General features: G+C 39.8%; 1 protein-coding gene across 3 annotated transcripts in view; it reads left to right on the top strand.

The window, feature by feature from the left end:
- cadm1a (cell adhesion molecule 1a) overlaps window positions 1-20,438 on the top strand; it is a gene marked incomplete at its 3' end in the record, with an annotated part of 423,559 nt that overhangs the window by 343,219 nt on the left and 59,902 nt on the right. For all 3 annotated transcript variants that reach the window (XM_080509140.1, XM_080509139.1, XM_080509141.1), the window contains exons 6-7: window positions 7,429-7,587; window positions 16,065-16,161. In XM_080509140.1, coding sequence (XP_080365266.1) covers window positions 7,429-7,587; window positions 16,065-16,161 — 256 coding nt within the window. The remainder of the gene's footprint in view (window positions 1-7,428; window positions 7,588-16,064; window positions 16,162-20,438) is intronic.

Below are 20,438 nucleotides of genomic sequence, written 5' to 3'. Positions count from 1 at the left end.
GTCTTCTGTACTGCTTTATCCAACTGAGTATTAAATTTGATCCCAGCTGGAGGCAACGGCGGAGAGAAACTGGTCATGTCGACAGTTCATCACACAACAAACACAAAGAAGCAGAGAAAACCCATGCAGGAACAAGGAGAACATGCAAACTTTACACACAAGGCCGCAGAATTAAACCAGGATCCGTCTTGCTTTGAGGCCACAGTGCTAACCGCTGAACCACCGTGTCGGCCGCACTACCCATCAATGATAACAAACAAGCCAGTGGGAAAATTATTTCAGGGCTGAAATGCTTTTGTTTATCTTACGACTATATGTCTGAAGTTCTGCTGCGTTTCTATTGAAGTCTTTGACACGTCAAATGCTTCCCAGTTTTTTCGCTTGGCTTGTTTCATGATTGTTTCAGGATTCCTTTGAGGACACGTTCTTTCTTCCTTTGCTTGCTCTGCACATTTGGTTCTTGCATGAATGCTGCTACTTTTTCTTTTTAAATGGAGCTCTGCTGCGACTTTGACTACTTTCCATTAAAGCAACGTGGATGAGCAGTGGTGGCCAGAGCCTGTTGGCACCGTTACAACCCGCATGCCTTCATCAAAGGTAACTGAGCTTCAGAAGTCTGTGCTGAGCTCAGGGGTGAACAGGCCTCCTGCCAGGCAGCTCCACCTCAGAGCCCAGACAGTAAGCTTTGTAAAGACTTTGAAACAAAGGTCCTAATCAGAAGCTGTGCTGAAGACCCAAAGCAGCTTCACCTCTACACTGCAGAGCATTAGGCTCTTAGTGGTCAGCTCAAATCTGAGAACCTTCCAGTGTAACAAGGTCGTAAAAATTGATGCCTGATGTTTAGTAGAACCTTTTGCTTTCTGCTGACCTGCAGATACAGTACATGCAGAAACGTTCTCCTGACTCTCCATTCATGTTCACAAATGCCAAGGGTGAAGACATTTCTAAGGGGCTGTCCACACCATGAAACGGGTTAACCTAAACGTGGACTCCACTTGGCCTCCAGATTTCTCCTGCTTTGGCAGCACTTTAGCTTCTATATGTGACATCTAATGCACATATCATGCAGTTTGCACTACTTTTTCTCCATACAAACTACTTGAAAATGTGTTTACTTAATGTCGTGCTATTACTTAATATGAATAGTGTGACTAATTTGTGGTCCTGCTTTTGTAAATGGGCCAAGTGAAACCATTATCTGCTGTGCCTGTTTGTCACTGTGAAATACTGATGCACTCTGCAGGGTTTTCAGTATTTCACCTAAATAGGTTCCACCCACAATCACTTCTCTACACAACCCCATTCAGCATTTTCCCATTTGCACGGAATGTGCTGTGTCATTGTTTTCCATTTATAATAGAACAAATGTGAGTACTTGCGGTCTGTTTAAGTGAGCTTTCAAACATTTGTTTTGTTAAATGACAAAAGTGATTTGGATAATGCCCCCCCCCCACACACACACACACACACACACACACACACACACACTTGTTGGGAATGGACGGGCATTCAATGTGCTGGGTCGTCACACTTTCAAGTTGTTTTTTTTGTTTTTTTTAATACAACACAGCACAAAACTGAGGGCTGCTGAGTACCTCACTTGACACACTCCTGCATGTTGGGTTTTTTTTTTTTTATATCCATTTTCACTCCAAGTTTAAAGGTGCCACCAGCAAAATCTCTCTAAAACAATGGTTCACCCTCTATTAAAGTCCATATTTCATTGTTTCACACATACAATTTCTCGTGGAGTACAACTGATTTCATTGTCCTTGGAGATCGGGCTTGTTGATCGTGCTGTTGACACTTTCTCTTCAGAAAAGCAAACCGACTCCACATGATTTCAGTTGACACCACACACCACAGTTCTGAATCTCGCGTTGCTCTGCTGATGCTGAAAAGACAAAAGAGTGCATGGAAATGAGAGATGGGAATGGAAAGAAGGGACTGAGGGTGCCAGCGCTCTGACACTGGGGCAGAATTACTTACTTTGCCTTTAGCTGCTGCTCCTTGCCTGGCAGACTTATTCCTAATTAAACGTCCCCAGAATTTAACTTAATTACCTTCAGGGATAATCAGGCTCTCTTAAATATCATTTAAAGGTTGCAATTGTCATGCTTGCCAATGTAAATCCAACCATCTCTCCTAATATGCACAGACCCATTATCTTCCTATTATCTCCCTCTTTTTTCCTTCTGCTCTTATCCTGCTTGTTTAGTGATTTATTAACATATGCCCGACACAGATATATCCAGCTCCCAGGCTTACATTACACAGAAAGTCATAATAAAAAAGGAGTCTTAGCAGTGCAGCTCATTCCTTTCTGTTCCTGTAAGACAAATGCGAGGAAGATGGATAGAACAAGCAGTCAGCAGGGCACTTCAATGAATGACAGGCACCGGAGGAGCCATTAGCTTCAAGTGCGAGACAACCACAGGGTGATTTCAATTACTCTGCAGGAAGACCGGACAAATGGATAAAAGAATATTTGGGACCAAGTAAATGGCAGGACTGGAGACACCACTGGATTGGATTGTTACCGGCCTGTTATAGGTGGTCTTTGGGCGCTGGGCTGACGAGCTTGGTCCTCTTCTACCTTCCAGTGAGGGTCAGTCGGCTCATATAAAGAATCTATATGTGCATTTGAAAGTGATAGCCCCGGGCATGTGTCCTGATATTAAACATCGTATTACCAGTGTAGTTTGATAAAGATCAGCCATAAATTCTACTCAGTGAGGTATTAGAAGAATCACAGTATGGGGTTAAAGCAGACATGAGAAACTGGGAGCCCGTGGGGCAACATGTAGGAGCCGTCACCAGCACTCGATATGAACTGTATTTACATCCTAAATATCCCTCCATCCATCCGTCTTCTATACTGCTTCATCCTGCTCGGGATCATGTTGTACTGAAGCTGATCCCAGCTCTGAGAGAATGAGCAATTCACTAGTCTGTTACGCTCTTAAATATTCTAAAACTAAATTGCATTTTCAATGTAAAAAATATGAAATGCATGAATTTTGATTTCCATAACTGTACAGACACACAGATAATAATTTACATTAAATCAGTAGTGGAGGTGGAGGTGCTTTAAGGTTTGAACAATCCAGTAGACAATATAATTATTTTTTAATATTCACATTTCCCCCTTGTGCTGAAATATATGTATGTATGATTTATTATTTTGCACATCAGTCTGACTACATTTATGCTTCACATTGAGAGCACCCCAATATTTTCTGTATGGGGTCTTTATGAATAAGAATTGCTAAATGCAGAGAAATAATTTCCCCGAGAGGATCATGAAGTATCTCAAAAAATAAAGGCCATTTAAATGAAGCATCACCTTGCAGTGAACAAAGGTCATTTAAATAACTTTGACGGTGGTTTGGCTGGTTCTAACAGTCGATCTGATCTGATCATTCCTCAAACTGCTGACCTGCAATTTTCACATACAACTACCTCAAGGTTTAAAAAAAAAAAAAAAACAAGGTCTGGAAAAAAGACAAAAATATCCAGTGAGCAGCAGTTCCCTGGGCTAAGATGCCTTGTTGATGCCAGAGGTGAGAGAATAATGGTCATACTGGTCCAACATTACCGAAAGGCAAAAGTAACTCAAATCAGCACTCTTTTGCAAAGCAAGGTATGCTGAGGACCGTTTCCGAATCTCTCAATCTGTTGATCTTTTGAAGTAGATGAGCTGCAGCAGCACCATTTTGCATGAGCTAAACTCTCCATATCTCTGTCAAAGCCCCTTGAGGATGCTATGTAATGGGAGATTGTTCACGGATGCACTGCTGACATGTTTAAGTCAGTTTGTGTTAAACAGTTAAGTTTAAGTGTGATGGAGTCATTCCGATTTAAATTCTAATGACAAAAGCACTTTGATTCACTTCTGGGTCTGAAGACAATCTGAAGTCAGAAAGTTGTTCAATGTGCAACATTGTGTGCAGCCATCCTTGCTGCGTGTAGATTATGTGACTTTAAATCACAGTTTGTGATAAATTATATTATAAGTTGGTTGAAGTGTGCCGTCACCTCAAGCACAATAACAAAGACATGAAAAATGAAATACAAAAAAAAAATTTTTCCATTAAAACTCTTTAAATGCCACTTGAAACTTTCATTGACTGTATTTTACTGACTGTTGTGTTCGGCGAGGCAAGTTTGTAAAACGCTGTTCATACACAAAGTAATTGTAATAAATACATAGAATTACATTGAGATCATAGAAATAAAACAAGATATTAAGAAAATTATATTTGAAAGCCAAAAGGCAATTAAAACAAGAGAATAAATAGTAAAGAATTAGTTTTGGGGGGAAAAGGTCAAAAGATTGCACTTTTCTTCCTTTATTCCCACATATATAGGAAAAAATGGAATGAGATCTACAAAGTTGAGGGAATCTTGCTGTACTGTACATGCGGGCGCCAGGGCAATTCACTGCAGCACATCCCCGTAGTGAGAGTGATTTGATGTTGTTCATGCCAGCAGTGCACACCGGATGAAGCAGACACACAGAAAAAAGTTGTCAAGGTGCAGTGTTACTACACCAGTGCTTGTTGTTTCCAGGATGCGAGAGTGTGCATCAAGCCAACATCCAATGTTCGGGGGCCCGCACAGCCGACTGTGGGCACATGCCTTTTGACAAACATTGTTTATTGGCCTCAAGAGCTACACATTGTCTCTGCCTGGGAAGATTAATATTTGATGCTCCACGTTTAGACTGCTCAAACGTCCGTCTTGTGATTCTCCTCTGCTTTTCCTGGAGAAAACTGCTTCAGTCAGTCAGTTGTCCTGCAATGCAGTCCATGCAAGGCTTGTTTTTTTCCCCCCTGCTTTATCTCCACCAAGCAGAAAAGGATAGTGATTACTGGTTTACTGTTGCATTATACGGACCTATTTTCCCTATCTTTGATTTGGCTGGTGCAGTGCTTAAACTGAAAGACAGTGCTAGACTTCACATACAAGGGGGGGGTGTTCCGTTTTTTTTCCTGTAATGACAGATGGTAGGAAAAGGGAGAATGAGCAGGAAATAAGATGAGAGCTCATTAATCATCCGCACAACTTTTCCATTTCTACTAATTATACCTTTTTCTTACCTTCATACTTGCCATTGTACACGTTTCAAACCTGCAGACACTCGGCTTGTCTTGGTAATTTTTTTTATTTTTCTATTCATGGTACAATGAGAACCTGAGGTGTAAAGCAAGAGATTCAGAAAACACAGGACTTGAATGGAGACATCTCTTCACTCCCGTTTTCAAGCTTCTCAAAAGACGTTTTGATTTCGAGCAGACCCTTTCAGGTTCCCGTTTCCGGCGCTTGCGTGCATCTGAAGCCTCTAGTGGTATTTATTCATGACAACCTGTTCCTTTACACCAGCCGCATCACACAGATTTGCTTTGCCAGCATCCAGAAAGACAGCTGTCACCACAGTGACGCTATCACCCCCGCGGCTGAGCTGCAGCGCAGTGGTGGGTTGAATCTGCACTTGGCGTTCTCTACAGCCGAGATGCAGACTGATGGATGCAACGCTCCACGTTGGCACAGGATTTTTTCTCTCTTTCCAGCATTTTTCCTGAAGTATTTGTTTTATCGATGCACACCGGTGCAAATGGGCTGCAAATAAAAAGAATCAATCTCACTTCACTGTGCTTTGCTGTGCTGTGCTGTGCAGCAGTGTCTGCATCCATCCTTCTTATTGTGTCTGGCTGCGATGAGCTCGTCCTCCTCATTGAATTTAGGAAGCTATTGTTTTTGGTGATGTTACACAGACGACCCTGTTCAGGGGAAGGATTCCTGCATCGAAGACTGAAACACAATAGATTTTACTTTTTAAAAGTCTAAGGAGTGACTTGAAGTTGTTCAGTTTCCCCACTAATTCATCTTATCTGACCATTCTCAAGGACGCACTCCACACTTCAACTCTACATATTTTGGAAGGTCAGAGGAAGAACGACATCTCCCTTGAAGTCGAACAATGCCTGTCTTTGTCCGGTCTTAATATTTTAAACCGGCCTTTTTTTTTTTCTGGCAGCCTTCAGGGCAAAGCTTTCATCCTTATTATTTTGTAGACTACAACTTAGTGAGCCAACCATTCAAGCAAGACAGTTGTTCACAAAGTTTTGATAGCATAAGATCAAATTAAAATCCTTTAGTAAAATATTGGCCTCAGCGTGGATTTTAAGCGAGGATGCTGTCATTGTTCAGCACTGACAAAACCATCAAAACATTTTTTTTGTCTTCTTTTACTGAGTCAGGTTTGGTTTTTATGAGGTGTTTTAAATTTTTGATCAGTGAAAGAAAAGGACCAAATCACATGGATTGTGAGATGGTAGAGGAAGCGTTAAAAGGCTTTCAACTATTTTAGGATCAGGGGTTTTTTTGTATTGTTGTAATAGGAAACTTCCCATTATTCAAAGGCATAAATTGTGAAGAAACAATGAGAAAATATGAAAGGGATAGGATTATTGGGGTTGTTTCACTTCGGGAGTTAGAGTGAAACCACAGCAATCACCTGGAAACTGCATCGTTTTCCTTCCAGGAAAGTTTCAAATTCAGATGGAATTCTGTTGTATGGAAGAAAAGTATTAAGTGGCAAATGTTAATAAATGTATAGTTAACTGGAGAAGTTTAATTAAGTTAAACATTTGAAAAACCGTTGCACTATGGAAGCTTTTTTAAGTTCTGTTTTCAGAGACTGCCGATATCGCTGTTATGTAAACAAACAGCCAGAACACTACAAAAGTTTCTAGTTTTCACTTGGAAATCCTGAAAATTGAAAACTATTTTGCCAGTTTGTGCATATCTGTGGTTTTTAGGAGTCTGTATTTCCTTTGAGGAGGGACATAAGGCAACGTTTAATGATCTTTTCTGCTGTGAGCCAGTGTAAATATCTCTTTATGTTGTCTTCTGCAAACTTTTTTATCTGATGCAGGTTGATTGGCAACAGACTTCACTTATATTGTGCACTTTGTTTGACACTGTTAGTCACATTCACACGTTCAACTAAAATCCCTTGCAACGTGCTCGAGTTCAATTAGGATTTAGTGTTCTGCTCACTGGCACTTTGGCGTAGAGATATGGTGAGAAGGGTGATTGAACCCACAACTTTGCTATAAGATGACAACCTTCATAACCAACCGAGCCTCATCCATGTGTCCTGCTGACTAAATATTATTTGGAGGTGCCTATGTGTGTGTGAGATTGTGTCTCTATATGAACCCCATGATGCAATAACAACCCGTCCAGGACCTCCCACCTTGCTTCTTTCTAGCCCCCCTGTGGTGACCCTAATCTGGGTAAAGCAGGTGTAGAAGACGGATGGAGGCTTGAAATATCACTGGGGATTGTTTATTCTTCACTGAACTGAAAATGTGTTCAAGTTGGCTCATTTTTTATTTTTATTTTTTTTATTTCCCACAGGCAAGCCGAAAGTTGAGCTTACCTACGACAAGATGTACACTGTCTCAAGCCGGCTGACGTTCACCGTCAGCAAGGAAGATGATGGAGTGCCGGTGGTTTGCATCGTAGACCACCCTGCAGTCAAGGGCTTCCAAGCACAGAAATACCTGGAGGTGCAGTGTAAGTACTCCTGCTCGGTCCTAAATTATAGATCGCCACGGATATTTGAACAGCATTACGCATTTTTATTTCCTTTTCTTTTTTGGGGGGTTTTAATTCAAGTGTCTCATCAACTCAACTCAGAAAATTGGATGACACTGGAGAACAGTGTTCCATCACCACTAATTATATGGCATAAATTTGCACCCGTTTTTTTCCACCTCTCTCCCTAACTAAAACTTTGGTGTTTGACATGCATGGCAGTGACATTGAAAGGAAATCATCCCAGTGCACAGGTTATGATGAATAAAACGGGGAAATTGGACTGCAATAGAGTAGACCATTCCATCTTCACTAATTAAACGACATACATTTTCCACATTTCTCCCCCCTTCGCTGAAATATCAGTGCATGGCATTGTCTTCAGAGAAAAACTATCCCAGCACCTGATGACTAAAAAAGGGAATTAGAATAGACGACACATGTTGAACATTTTTCAAAGAAATATGTTCGTTTTTATGTTACCCCTGCACGACTGCCGCAAAGAGTTATTGTTTCTCATCTATGGATGTCTCTAATGGACTCGGTTGCTCTTGCAAATAGATTTTTTTTATTACAAGCTATCAAGCTATGCTTACGCACACTGTCTTTATTCGATTCTCCTTATAAGTGTAAATTAGGTCAACGAATATGTTTCTCACCTTTTTACTGCATTCATTGGAATTATTGGGTTTCACTCATTTACATCATCATACTTTTCTACTGTATTTGCATATTATGAGTTATACAGTATATTGGAGTGTAAAACTGACCAAAAGCTCACCACATATTTCACGATTTATAGTCTAAGGCTTTCTTTGGATCACTATTTTTGTCACTAGTTTGATGGGCACAGAGCAAATGATCAATGATTATTTTTCACATTAAAAACATGAATTTTTATATGGCTTTTTTTTTTTTTTATTGCGGCACAGTATATGTTTAGCACCATGTAATTTAGGATTTTGATTACTTTACTTGGAGGAAATGCGTAAGCTATCAAAAGCAGTCCACTGTGATGTTTCCCTATGTATGAATGCAGTTGTGTGCCAGATGCAAAACACTGTAAATGTATGTGGAAGCTGTTCCTGTAGGAGTATTCTGCTGACCTTCGACTCGCTTTGTTGCCTGTTTGTGGAGTATTTTAGTTCAAAAGTGCAAAGGTGGGAGGAGACATGATAGGGCCCATTTAAATGAGACAACACAAAGCGGCTGCTTATTTACTGGTAGAGAATGTATCTCAGTATATTGAAAATAAATGCCTCAGAGCCGTTCAGCCTGAGGTCAATCTGCTGCAAATCTGTCCAGCAAACCAAATACTTTCAGCAAATGCTCAACCACAATGGTGATAATGCTCGTAAATGAGCCATTTTAATTAATCTCTTCTCTGCCAGACAGTGCATTTCACACTGGCATCAAAAGTGAACGGCGGTTAAGAAAAGAAAAAAAAAACATCTGCATTGAACTATAAACTAATGCGAGTGATTAGTGCGTATACTTTGGCAGAGCGCAGTTGTATTATCCACGGGGGCTGGATTGTATGTGACAAGCTTCTTTTTTTCCCCCTCTCAGTTCATTAAATCCCTGCCGCCAACTAAAGGCAGCAGGACACATATGCTGATAAAAGTGCCACGCCAGAGCATAGCGCCTTTATGTAAGTCTGTCTGTTGTGCTTATCTCATTAAATCAAATGCAAACGACGCCAGACTCGACGTACACCAGGCTAGTCAGCTACAACTATGTTCAGTTTCTAATTTTTGTTCACATTTGGTTCTTCGAATGCATGACGACGCCAACACCGTTGTGCCACGAAGCCCGCTCACCCAGAACCCACCACTTTGCAAGTGTCATTCGTCTTGCAGGGTTTTTAAAAACTAATAGGGAAGTTGGGTATATTTAGCGAGGAAACTCAAGTGAAAAAGACTGTAATTTGCACTCATCAGAGCCTCCTCCCTGCACGCTCAGCAGTGTGATTGCCGGCTGACATATGAGGTGCACACATTCCTCGGAGTGCGTTACACTCCAAAATAATGCACACAGAGAAAAAAACAAAAACTGCTGCATACACGATGCTCTTTTTTCTTTTCTTACATTGTTTATTCATGTGACCCGTTGAAGCGAAGCGAAATAAGTCAACATTTCTCACCAACAAGGAATGAAGAAAATCTGGACTCTAATGAAGGTTAGAGGACACGTTTTTATTGCTACAGCAGCATTTAATTGCAGGGTACTTTAGAAAAAGTGATTAGACACCACAGACAGGTACCTTAAGAATGGGTCAAATGAAGGAGATCACAGAAATTACCATAACACTGCAACAAAATTAAATTAACTTTCCCACCCATATAACAAGCAATTAAAAAGCTTGGGCCTTTGTAATGCGAAGTTTTAGATCTGTTAATTGTTTTTTTTGATACTCAATGTTTTATCATATGCCTGTGCAAACTTATGTCTTTGGCCTCTGGTTTGTCCTAGTGTTCTATTTAAGAATAAAATCTGCTCTGTAGCCATCTGACCTTTCCCTGTGAGTATGAGAGGAGAAGATCAGCTGATCTACAGAGGCAGCATGGCATTTTACTGGCCTCTGATAACAGGGAGTTCACATGGTCCACCCGGCTCAGTGCCTCACTGCTGCTGCTGCTGTTCTGCTCTATGCATACAGTAACACACTACAAACAGAGCTGCACTCCCCTGTCCTTTTCAAAGCCCTGCTATAGAGTCCACATACGCTGAAACCAGAACTCTTACAGAGCGACGCGCTACCCTAAAGCTCTATCGAGTCGAACGTATGTGCCAAAATGAGTTCGCCAGATGATAAGGCAAATATTGACTGGAATTAAAAAAAAAAAAAAAATGTTTCAGTGACTTTTGGTGTTTGAGTAAGAGCAGTGGACATAATCCAAAGCTGAGTCCTCAGTGATGCTACAGTGAAATCTGGCTTAATGCGTAAAGTCACGCTGAACATGCAAAATCATGCATGAAGGCTGTGAAATGCTGCAATATACTTTTTTTTTTTTTACATTTTCAAACGCTATAGGGTTGAAATTGTATCGCATTTTATATATGAAACATGATGAACAAATTAATCAAAATTTTGTTCATGACATACTTTTTTTTCCTTTTTTTTTTTAAATAAAGGAAAACATCTGTAGTTGACCAGAAACTCCTCCCTGGAGGTTGTAATGCTGCCGGGTTAGTAAAGGGAGACACTGGTAAAGACACAACTTAGCAGTAGTGACACATAGACTATCATTACTATTCAACGTGTACCTTGTTACTTTTGTTTTTGAATAAAACAGCAGAGCTGAACTGACTTTTGCCCTTAGCATCCACTCCAGCCGTTGTCTCAATTGTTACAATTTCATAATTCCTGAAAAGAAAAAAAATATAACCCGTGGTATGACTCCTATACTCCTGTATTTTTAGTGTCTCCATTGTCTGAGGATGCTTCCTAAATACGCAGTTGTGATTTCCAGAGATTCTATATTTCCACATCAAAGACATTTACCTGATCTAAAATAAGTGGAAGTCTTGTAATTGACCACTTGGGGGTATTAGAAGACATAATTTATGCTTGGGTTTGTAGCATCAAGATAAACAAAAACAAAATAATCAGTGAAATACAAGCATTGGTCTTCCTGCTTGCACTCTGGGTAAATTGAATTATCTTCACTAAATCTTTTAAGTCTCTGTGGCAGTGAAATGAACAGAGGAGTGGATAACGGCATGCAGTGTTAATTTAGGGCAGACAGAAGCAATTTGGTGGTCAACATCAAGCGGCGTTATGAACCTGATTGTGTGATGTCAGAAATATTTTTTTTCTTTTCTTTTTACCCAATATGTTTTAATAAGAATATTCATTTGCTGTTTCTTCGATACATAATTACAAAATGTAGCGTATTTGTTATGGGCTCTGTTCCCCAAGAGATTAACTTAAAAAAAAACAACTTAACTCCTACTGCTTTGCTTCGCTACAACATAATGAAAGTCTCTTTTCCAAAGCTACCACTCATTCAATATTGATGGGAGACATAATGAAAGTACATAGAGGTCGTACAAACATTTAAATAACCAAACATTCTCAGATTAGACGACATTATATATTTATTGACATTTGTACAGGTACAAAATACTTTGGACTCCACAAAATTGTTGTGCATTACTCTTTGTAAAATATCTCTTCTGAAAAATCTAAACTGTGATTATATACAATAGACACATATTGATGTATGACCCACTAAAATGAGTTTGTCAAGGTTCTGCACACAGTCCACAGAAATTAGTATAATCAGTATAGTGCGAAAACACAGATTGTGGTTACATTCTATATATAAAGACCTATCAGACATTCAAAGTAAACCTCACATTAAGGTTATCGATCACTATACTGTATATTCAAGTGAAAACGGAAATGTTGATCATGCTGACCACAGTCGTTCTATAGACAGACACCCAAAATGCAGCAAAAGTTTTGCGCATTCACTTGAAATCATTGTAAACAGGGTTTTAAAACATAACCACAACCTCCCACATGTACCCCCCTATTAAACACAGTCACAATATCTCACTGTTACAACGACAAAGCCAAATGGAGCCTCCCACCACCAAATCCATACCAACTTTGCCTGTTCTGTCCTTGAGTAGCTCAGTGGCAAGACCTGTAAAATAAAGTTTGGTAGTTTGTTTTTTTTTTGCTATTTCCATTGTAAAGTGCCTGCTCGTTCACTGATTAGATGCACAAGGTGATTTACATTTCACTCACTCACCGTGTGGGCAATTTGTGACTGGAATGGATTGCATTGTGTTGTAGGAATCAGCAAAAGAAGCCCATTGTCAGGGGGACAGCATAATTAAATAAGCCTGTAATGTTTATGTGTATAAGCAAAGCAGGCCGTTAGCTCCAATGCCGGCTTGTTTTTCCCTTAAGGTCAGCTGGCTGCTGAGAGATGGATTGTGCCGTCTTGAGTGCTTATGAGGTGAGGCGCACAATAAAGCAAATAATTCAGTTAGCATAATGATAACGCCCCTCCTGCATACGGTGGGCATTATTTCATTCCCACTGAAGTGGCAGTGCCTGGTTTTGGCAGCGCGGTGTGTTTTTTTCTTTTTCTTTTTTTTTTTTTCCCCATCAAGCAGAAGACAAGAAAGCTCTGCCATAACTACTGGAGGCTATCAAAACAACCTACGGATGTCTGGCGTCCTTCAAGTTTATGGCTCGGAGATGACAAGGTCAGATGACGTTTTGAGCAGAGGAAAAGTTGTAGGACGCCATGTCGTGCCCGGAGTGGAAATAAAACCAAAGGGTTGCTGTCGAAATCCATGCATACCCACTGAGCAAAAGACTTGGCTTTTTGCCCATCTGCTGTCCATCACCGAATGTGAAAGCCAGCCTCTGACAGGGTGTGATTTAGACAGATGGATGGCCAGACACGTGTTGTTTATTGCCGAGAAGGTCGGACAGCAGTGTGAAACTTTACCGCCGGCTTTGAAATCATAAGTCAGGCTTCATCCCTCTGTATGCGTGCTGATTAAAAATTCCAGCACCAAATAGGCACATTTAGGGCCATAAAATAGAAGCGAACAAAAATAATTCACATCACATTTGGAAAACTGTAATTACAGCGCTCTGCGATAAATCTTGGGAGAGATAGCTGAACGTATCTAAAGTGCTAGCGTTACTTTTCATGATGTATATTTTTACATCACACACAAATAACGTGACACACAAAAAAAAAAGATTGTAAAATTGTGCTACATGTCTCCTTTTTGAGATTTTTCTTGGTTTTTGTTCAAGCATAACCAAACAAAAAGAAAACGTATTTCTTGGCCTTGCTCATCCATTATTTTCTTCTTATTGTATGAAACCACCAACAAACTTACTTGTTTTTCAAGCTTGAGCAAAAGGGTCAAATTGGAAGTTGTGGCAGTTTGGTTGAGTTTGTTTTGTCTCACTTCTACTTTCAGTCCACAAACACACAAAAAAAAAAACAGAATCCAATCCTTAAGATTGAATAAAATATCAGATTTTTGTCCAGAATAAAAGATGGTCTTCTACACAAAAAATGGAAAAAAGGCTTTGATAACACCAGCAACAGTCAATGGCAGGGGAACAATAGAAACTCAATGGTTGCAGAGAATAGCCTGGCAGTAACTGTCACAGCACCACACTGATTTGTCAAAACAGCATTCGTATTCATTTTCTTTGTGGCTATCTCGGCTCTCGAGTCTTCGATTTTGTGTTGCAACTTAATTAGGGAACATCTTTGAACATACCCAGTGCCACTTCTTGTCCTCCTTACCTGTTTCTTTTATTCAAACTTTGGCTCGTATTTTGGTATTAGAAGAAATTTGAAATGAAACCAGCCGACTTGAAGAGTTTAGTTTGTGGTTAAAGCAAATCTAGAAAAGGGGTGTACCGGTATGTATGTGTGTGTGTGTGTATGCATATATATATATATAACGCGTCCCACAGTTGAAAGATTCCTATCGAGAAATAATTGGTGATTTACGATCAGAAGTTTATCCCATGTTTCACTTTATCAGTTACTTTACTTGATAAGTAGCTCAATGAAATGTACAGAAAGGTTCCAATCACAACTGTCTTCTTTAAAAAGCAGTAAAGCTACTTTTCCACATAAAAAGTAACTCTGGAATGTAGATTACAATTGCAAGTTACTTTTTCAAATATAAAGCAGTAAAGCTGATTAAAACTTCCAGGCATAAAAAGAAACTACTGAAAATTATACAAATGGATTAAAAATATGCAGCAGCAAACTTCATTTTCAGCAAATTCAGAATTGGCGACTACATACAATTCTGACATTACTTTAACGACGCAAACCTTTTTTTGCTTTACTCGCCTAGCAGTCGCAGAATCACAGCAGTGTTTTTTTATCTAATTATATTTATTTAAAGGAAAAGGGTCTTTATTAATACGTGCCATTTCAAGACAGATTGTCTTTGGTTTTCTGTTGACTGAAGTCCACCAGAGAAATGTATCCAAGATCAGGATGTTCCTTTTCTTTGTAGACCTGCTAAAGGTCATCCATGCTTCTGTCTCCAATATTTCTGGCCGCTTTATTCTGGTATGAGCAGGTGAAGGATCAAAAGACTACAGACCAATAGGGGGCAAAAAAATGTCAATTTACATACAATGCTGCGGCCAGGGGTTAACATACGTATTTCTAAGATACGTAACCACACTGCATCAGGCATTTCTGCCTTTCACCGGTAAAGATTTTCTGGCTCATTTTAAGAAATAAACCGTCAAGCTTTTGCTATATTTCTGATGTGATTGCTCCCTATAAGCCCATTCACAGCTTGAGATCATCCGGGAGTTCGCATCAACTCGGTAACAATGTGAGAAGTCAGGTAAGCCAATTGGCACGAATCAAAGTTCTCCCTGACACCACTTCTGATGAGACATGAGCCCGAGGCTTCACTGTTGAAAGCTCGTCCATTCAGCAGTCCAGCTTCATTGTTCTGCTTCTCTGATTGTACGTCAAACCAAACATGCTGGATCCGACAGCTCAGTTTTACCATTTATCAGATTTTAATATTGGAACATAATTCACACATTAAACTGACAATCTGATTCCTAACATTCTCCAATAACATCGTGGGAAAATATGCGAAAATGCTGCTTTTGTATGGCTGCGGTTCCAAACCTGAGGTCTTGGACACCCTGAGGTGGTGACCAAAGATCAGATTGGGCGCCTGAGGCTTTACCTTCACTAGGTATGGCTGCAGTTTTTGTATTTTTCCCACACTTGATGTGTCCATCAGTATTTGGCTTCACTCTACTGTTTACGCAGGTCAGAGGTCAAAGAGGGGATCCACTGTCTTTTTCTGGACACTTCTATGGATAAAGTTTGCAGAGTCACAGAACATTGCGATGATGCAAGGAACAGATTTATTTCTAACTCTTAATGCTTTCACACCGGCCATATTTAGGTCGACCGAGTTGAATTTTAGAGTGCATTGCGGCTGTACTCGTCAGAAACAAATACTCAACTGTACTGCAGACCAAGTCAAGTTTGAGCTAAGAAGGCCTGAGTAGTCAAATGCAATGTGTGCGACTCCCAGAACATTTCACATCTGATCAAATATGGCAAAGGAGAATAATGACAGCTGTTGCTTTGGGCAGATGTCTTTAGAAATGCTCCCCTATTCACAACACATAATAATCATGTGTCCACAGTGGTCAGTCAACAATAGCCTTAGTTTCAGGTTTGTAAGCATGTGACTGTGATGCTCCCTGATATGTCAGATCCAGTTGTCATGGAAACATGATGCCTCACCCTGTTAGTGCAGCGTTCAGTCTGTTGTGACCGCAGCCACACAGAACTCCTGTGGTTCATCCACAGTTCGGTTTCAACCAAAATGTGTTGGATAGGATCTTCTAATTCACTTCATTATTCATCAGCATGTAATTCTCTGTTTCTCTCTGATCATTCCAGACAAACCAGAGGTGAAGATCGTGGTGGAGTTTCCTCAGGGTTTGACCAGGGAAGGAGAGAACCTGGAACTGACGTGTCAAGCCAAAGGCAAACCCCAGTACGACACTTACATCGACACACACAAAAACCACAACAAGGCGATAATGATAACGCTTTTTCCCCCTCATCAAATGTGCCGTGACTTATTTTATTCATCTCACTGTAGTGGAGCCAGTAAAGCCCTATTGTAGGATATCATTCCCCCAACTTGAACCGTGCTTCAATCATAAATATAAGTTCTACAGAAAGGCAATTTATTGCACATGGGTTTCTATTATGAGAAAAAACATAGTGGAATATTAAACCTCATTCATGGAACACTAAAAGGATCTGTTGGTTTTTAGTATCATGAGTCAGAGGATTTATTAAAATGTATAACTTAAAGACTTACTGTTTACAGTCTAAGGAGATGCAGCTGTTTAATTTAAGTATACGTGCAAAGTTATTGTCAATTTGAATATCCTTGTCTTGAGCTGTCTTAATAGCCATAGTCTTGAATCATTCTCAGTCTGAATGTGAGCAGTTTTTTTTATTCTCCTTTGGTGGGAAATGGATCATAATAATCTGTGGCTTCTCATATTAAATAGAAAATATAAAAGTTGTTTAAGCAGGGGTATAAAATGGGGTATTTCAAAAGGATTGGACAGACGACAGCTCCGCAGTGTGGCATCTTTTCCACTTTTTTCTCAGGAGGGCAAAGGTAATCATTTTATCCGCCTAAGCAGATGTACAGATACATTTATTTACCTTAGTTGTTTAAGTATGAAAGTATAGAGTTTGAAATGTACTCAAGTAGTAAAAGTAAAGAGTAATTTTATGCAGAACTACAGTATCTATTGTGTGTAAAAACACATTTCCGAGTGTGAACCCTTGAGTTTTGAGCTGCAACAAAGTAGTATACTGTTAATAAGAAAATGTAAAGCATATAAAGTTGCCATTCAAATATAGGTTTCTCGGAAAATTACTCAATTAAACAGTTAGTTCATTTCACAGCTAGTGTTTTTGTCTGTCTGTTACAAGTTGTGCATTGATTCAGTGTCTTTCCTCAGGAGCTTTCTTCATCTCTCACGTCAAGTTGTTCCCATAGAAATTAAGTACAATAATATTAAGGATCGTTCTTCGCCGTTTATATAGTAAGAAAACATATCATTATACATTATATCACCTATAATGTCACATTTTGATTTTTCATCTCTTTATGAGTCAAAAAGTTGTGTTCTACTATCGAAAGATTCAATGCATAATTCCTGGTGTTCCTCATGGCTTCCTTCTGGGTCCTCATAATTTTGGAACTGACATTTGTTTAGACAGTCATTTAGAAAATGCTTAACTTTGAATCTTATTTGTTACGTTAGAATTGATGAGTCAGAAAGCCTTTTCCATTCAAGGCTAAAATTAAATCTAAGCTCTGCCTTCTCCCTCAAGCTGGATTTAAGAGTGCTACATAGGAGCCAATGACGTTGGGCTACAAACCTTGCCCAGTCACATCTTGCTAAATGTGATGCATAATCATTGCCTTGTGGGCTCAGTGCCGGGAAAATGAAAGATGTGTTTGGACATCAAGTTTTGATGGCCAGCAGACATGGCCACAACAGATTTAGTCATTGTTGAAATTGCAAATGAGAAAACATCCAAACCTCAAATGTCACAACTCAAAGGAGGAATTAGCTGAAGATAGGGCTCGAAGTCAAGCAGTGCAATAAAAAAAAAGAAAAGAAAATGTTCTCACTTTGTGAGAAATAGCTCCTCAAATTAAAGATTTAACTTTAGCTGCACAAGGTGGTGTTTACCCTGGTGCAAGATCACACACAAGTAGAGAAAAAGAAGTGATGGTAAGAATGTGTCAAGACCTGGGGCCAAAGGGTTCTTAATGTCCACTTTCAGACTCCTAATCACTTAACTGGATAAGCACGATTTCCTTTTTCTGGACCGCCGAAAAGGGAAATTTGAAAACCGGCCTATAATTATAAAATACCTCCAAATTAAGGTGTGATATTTTGAGCAGGTATTTAATTAGTGCTACTTTAAAGGAGAGGAGCAGAGTGGGCCATTAATAGCGGTGAAGGGAATGAGTCCTAATGTCTAGCAGGTACAGGTTCCCGCAGGAGGAGAACTAAACTGTGTGTTTTTCTAATGACTACCAATATTTTCAAGGTATCCACAGAGCAGGTATGCGAATGAAACACTATGTTGATGGATTTGAGGCACTGGGTGTGCACTAATGAAGTCAATTTTATGATTAAAGTTGAATGATTGTTTGCGGTACACAAAGCTGAGCAGTTACCATATAATTTTTTTCTTTTTCCCCCTCAGCATCTCGAGAACAGTTTTTTTTATTATTATTATTTTTTCCATGAAAGCTAATCAGTCCTTTGAAATGTGCGACTCCATCATCCGAGGCCTTTTGATTGTCGCTCATTGGCATATTATTTCACATGTATCATCTGTACACCCAGGTGTCGGTTTGTTTAGACTACAGCTGTTTGTGATATGAGATGTAATGGAGTGCAAATGAAGCCATTAGGAAGAGCAGGGTTGAGTAAAGGACCGAGAACCTCCTGCAGGAGACCCGCTGAACTATCTAAACAACAAATAAAGTCAGTGCTGTTGGTATCAATTACATTAGCTTGTTGACAAGGCAGTTCATATTTGAACAGGGCTAAACAATCATGAGATGAGAGTGGAGTTATGAAAATTACAAACGGCTACGTGTCAAACTTGCAGGTGCTTCTTATCTTGCTCAGGTTTATTCAAATGTGGCAACCTTAAAGGAAAAAATAAAGCCTGCCACAAAAAAAGCCTGTTTTTTTTGGCAAGCAAATGCTGATCCGTCGGCTTGAAAGGTAACCCTGAAAAGTTTGCAGTTTTCTTTTTTGGCAGCGAGAAACAACTGATAAGGAAGGACAGTTTAATGGCAGCACAGTTTAACTGAGAAAGAAAGTGTTGGAATAGCTATAGGAGCATGGAAGAAAAAAAATCTCCTGCAGCAGAACACTGTCGAAATAGAGCTACGTACACAGATTCCACAGAGTGCAGCTGCTGTTTACATCTGTCACTCCGGCGTAAGATCAGCAAGTGTAATTACAACACTAAAAAGCAGATAATTATGTTGATAACTTAAACCGAATAGTTGTTTTAGTATTAGATTACACACGCAGCCACAAGCAGAACTGATGCTCATATTGGGAAGAAGATAGTGCTGCAGTGGTTTCAAAAGTTCTGATACTCTTCGTGATAGCATGAAACTGGGTCACATTTGTCTGCTGACACTGCTGCTGTTCTCTGCAGGTTCTCTGCAGCGAGCCGAGTACACAGGTTTGAAGGGGAACCCGTCTTTTGAAGGGGGATTCCATACAAAGCGCTGATGTCAAACATGCAGCCTGGGGGCCAAAACAAGATGGTTCAGTCCAGCGCAACCTTGCAAAGTGCCATAAACACAAAGAAATCATGCACAAGATTTATTTCTTAAAAGTATCCACGGTTCCTAGTTTGTCTAATAGAGGTTGTACTGTTTCAGGAAGAATGAAGGGCATAACACAACATTTGAATAATGTATGTCATCATCAGATTTTGTAAAAAGAAAACCTAAGGGAAATTTAGGAGTTACCTATTTAAGAAGCAGTTGAAGTACTTAACTCTTGCATTGTGCTATGTCGCTGTGACAGAGTAGCTGAGCTGTCATCACTGTGAAGTTCAGTGTAATGACACGATCCTCCATTAATCTTTATTCAAACATGACAATGCATCACAGGAACTGGCTTGATCTAAATGTTATAGTCGGACATTTTCCATGTTCTGCAGGAAGTTTGGCGAAATACTAACTGTTAAGACAGCAGCGGTGAGGAGGACTGTGCCGGTTCACAACTTGTTTCTTTTTCCTCTGTGGAAAAAGCAACGAGTCTGACTGTGTTTTGTTTTTTTATAATGGTTCACTGTTACGTCACAACAGTTCATTCTCCACACTGAGTGGCAATTTGAATGTAAACAATTCATGTAATTCTATAGATGTACAGTAGATTGCTGAGATATACTGTATATTTTCAGAATTTCATTCCCGAGTCCCGTCGAGATGATTGCGTTTTACCTTTGCAGCCTGTTTTGACTCCATTGGGCATGGAGGTCAGGGTTGGTAATGAAGTTTGCAGGTAGAACCATCGCAAGCCTTTGACTTGTCCTCAAACTCAACTCAAATTGAATCCTAATCCAAAATCTAATCTTGAGCATAAATCAAAGTTAGAGCCAAGCCTGAATTGTCCGCACCACGCAAGAACTAAGGATCTAAAACTTGAGGTGATTCCCTGAAGGGTACAAGTACGTGCAAACACACGCTAAAGA

Source organism: Blennius ocellaris (assembly GCF_963422515.1).
Source record: "Blennius ocellaris genome assembly, chromosome: 14".
Taxonomy (NCBI): domain Eukaryota; kingdom Metazoa; phylum Chordata; class Actinopteri; order Blenniiformes; family Blenniidae; genus Blennius; species Blennius ocellaris.
Note: the sequence above shows the minus strand (reverse complement) of the source record. Positions and strands in the feature narration are given on the sequence as shown.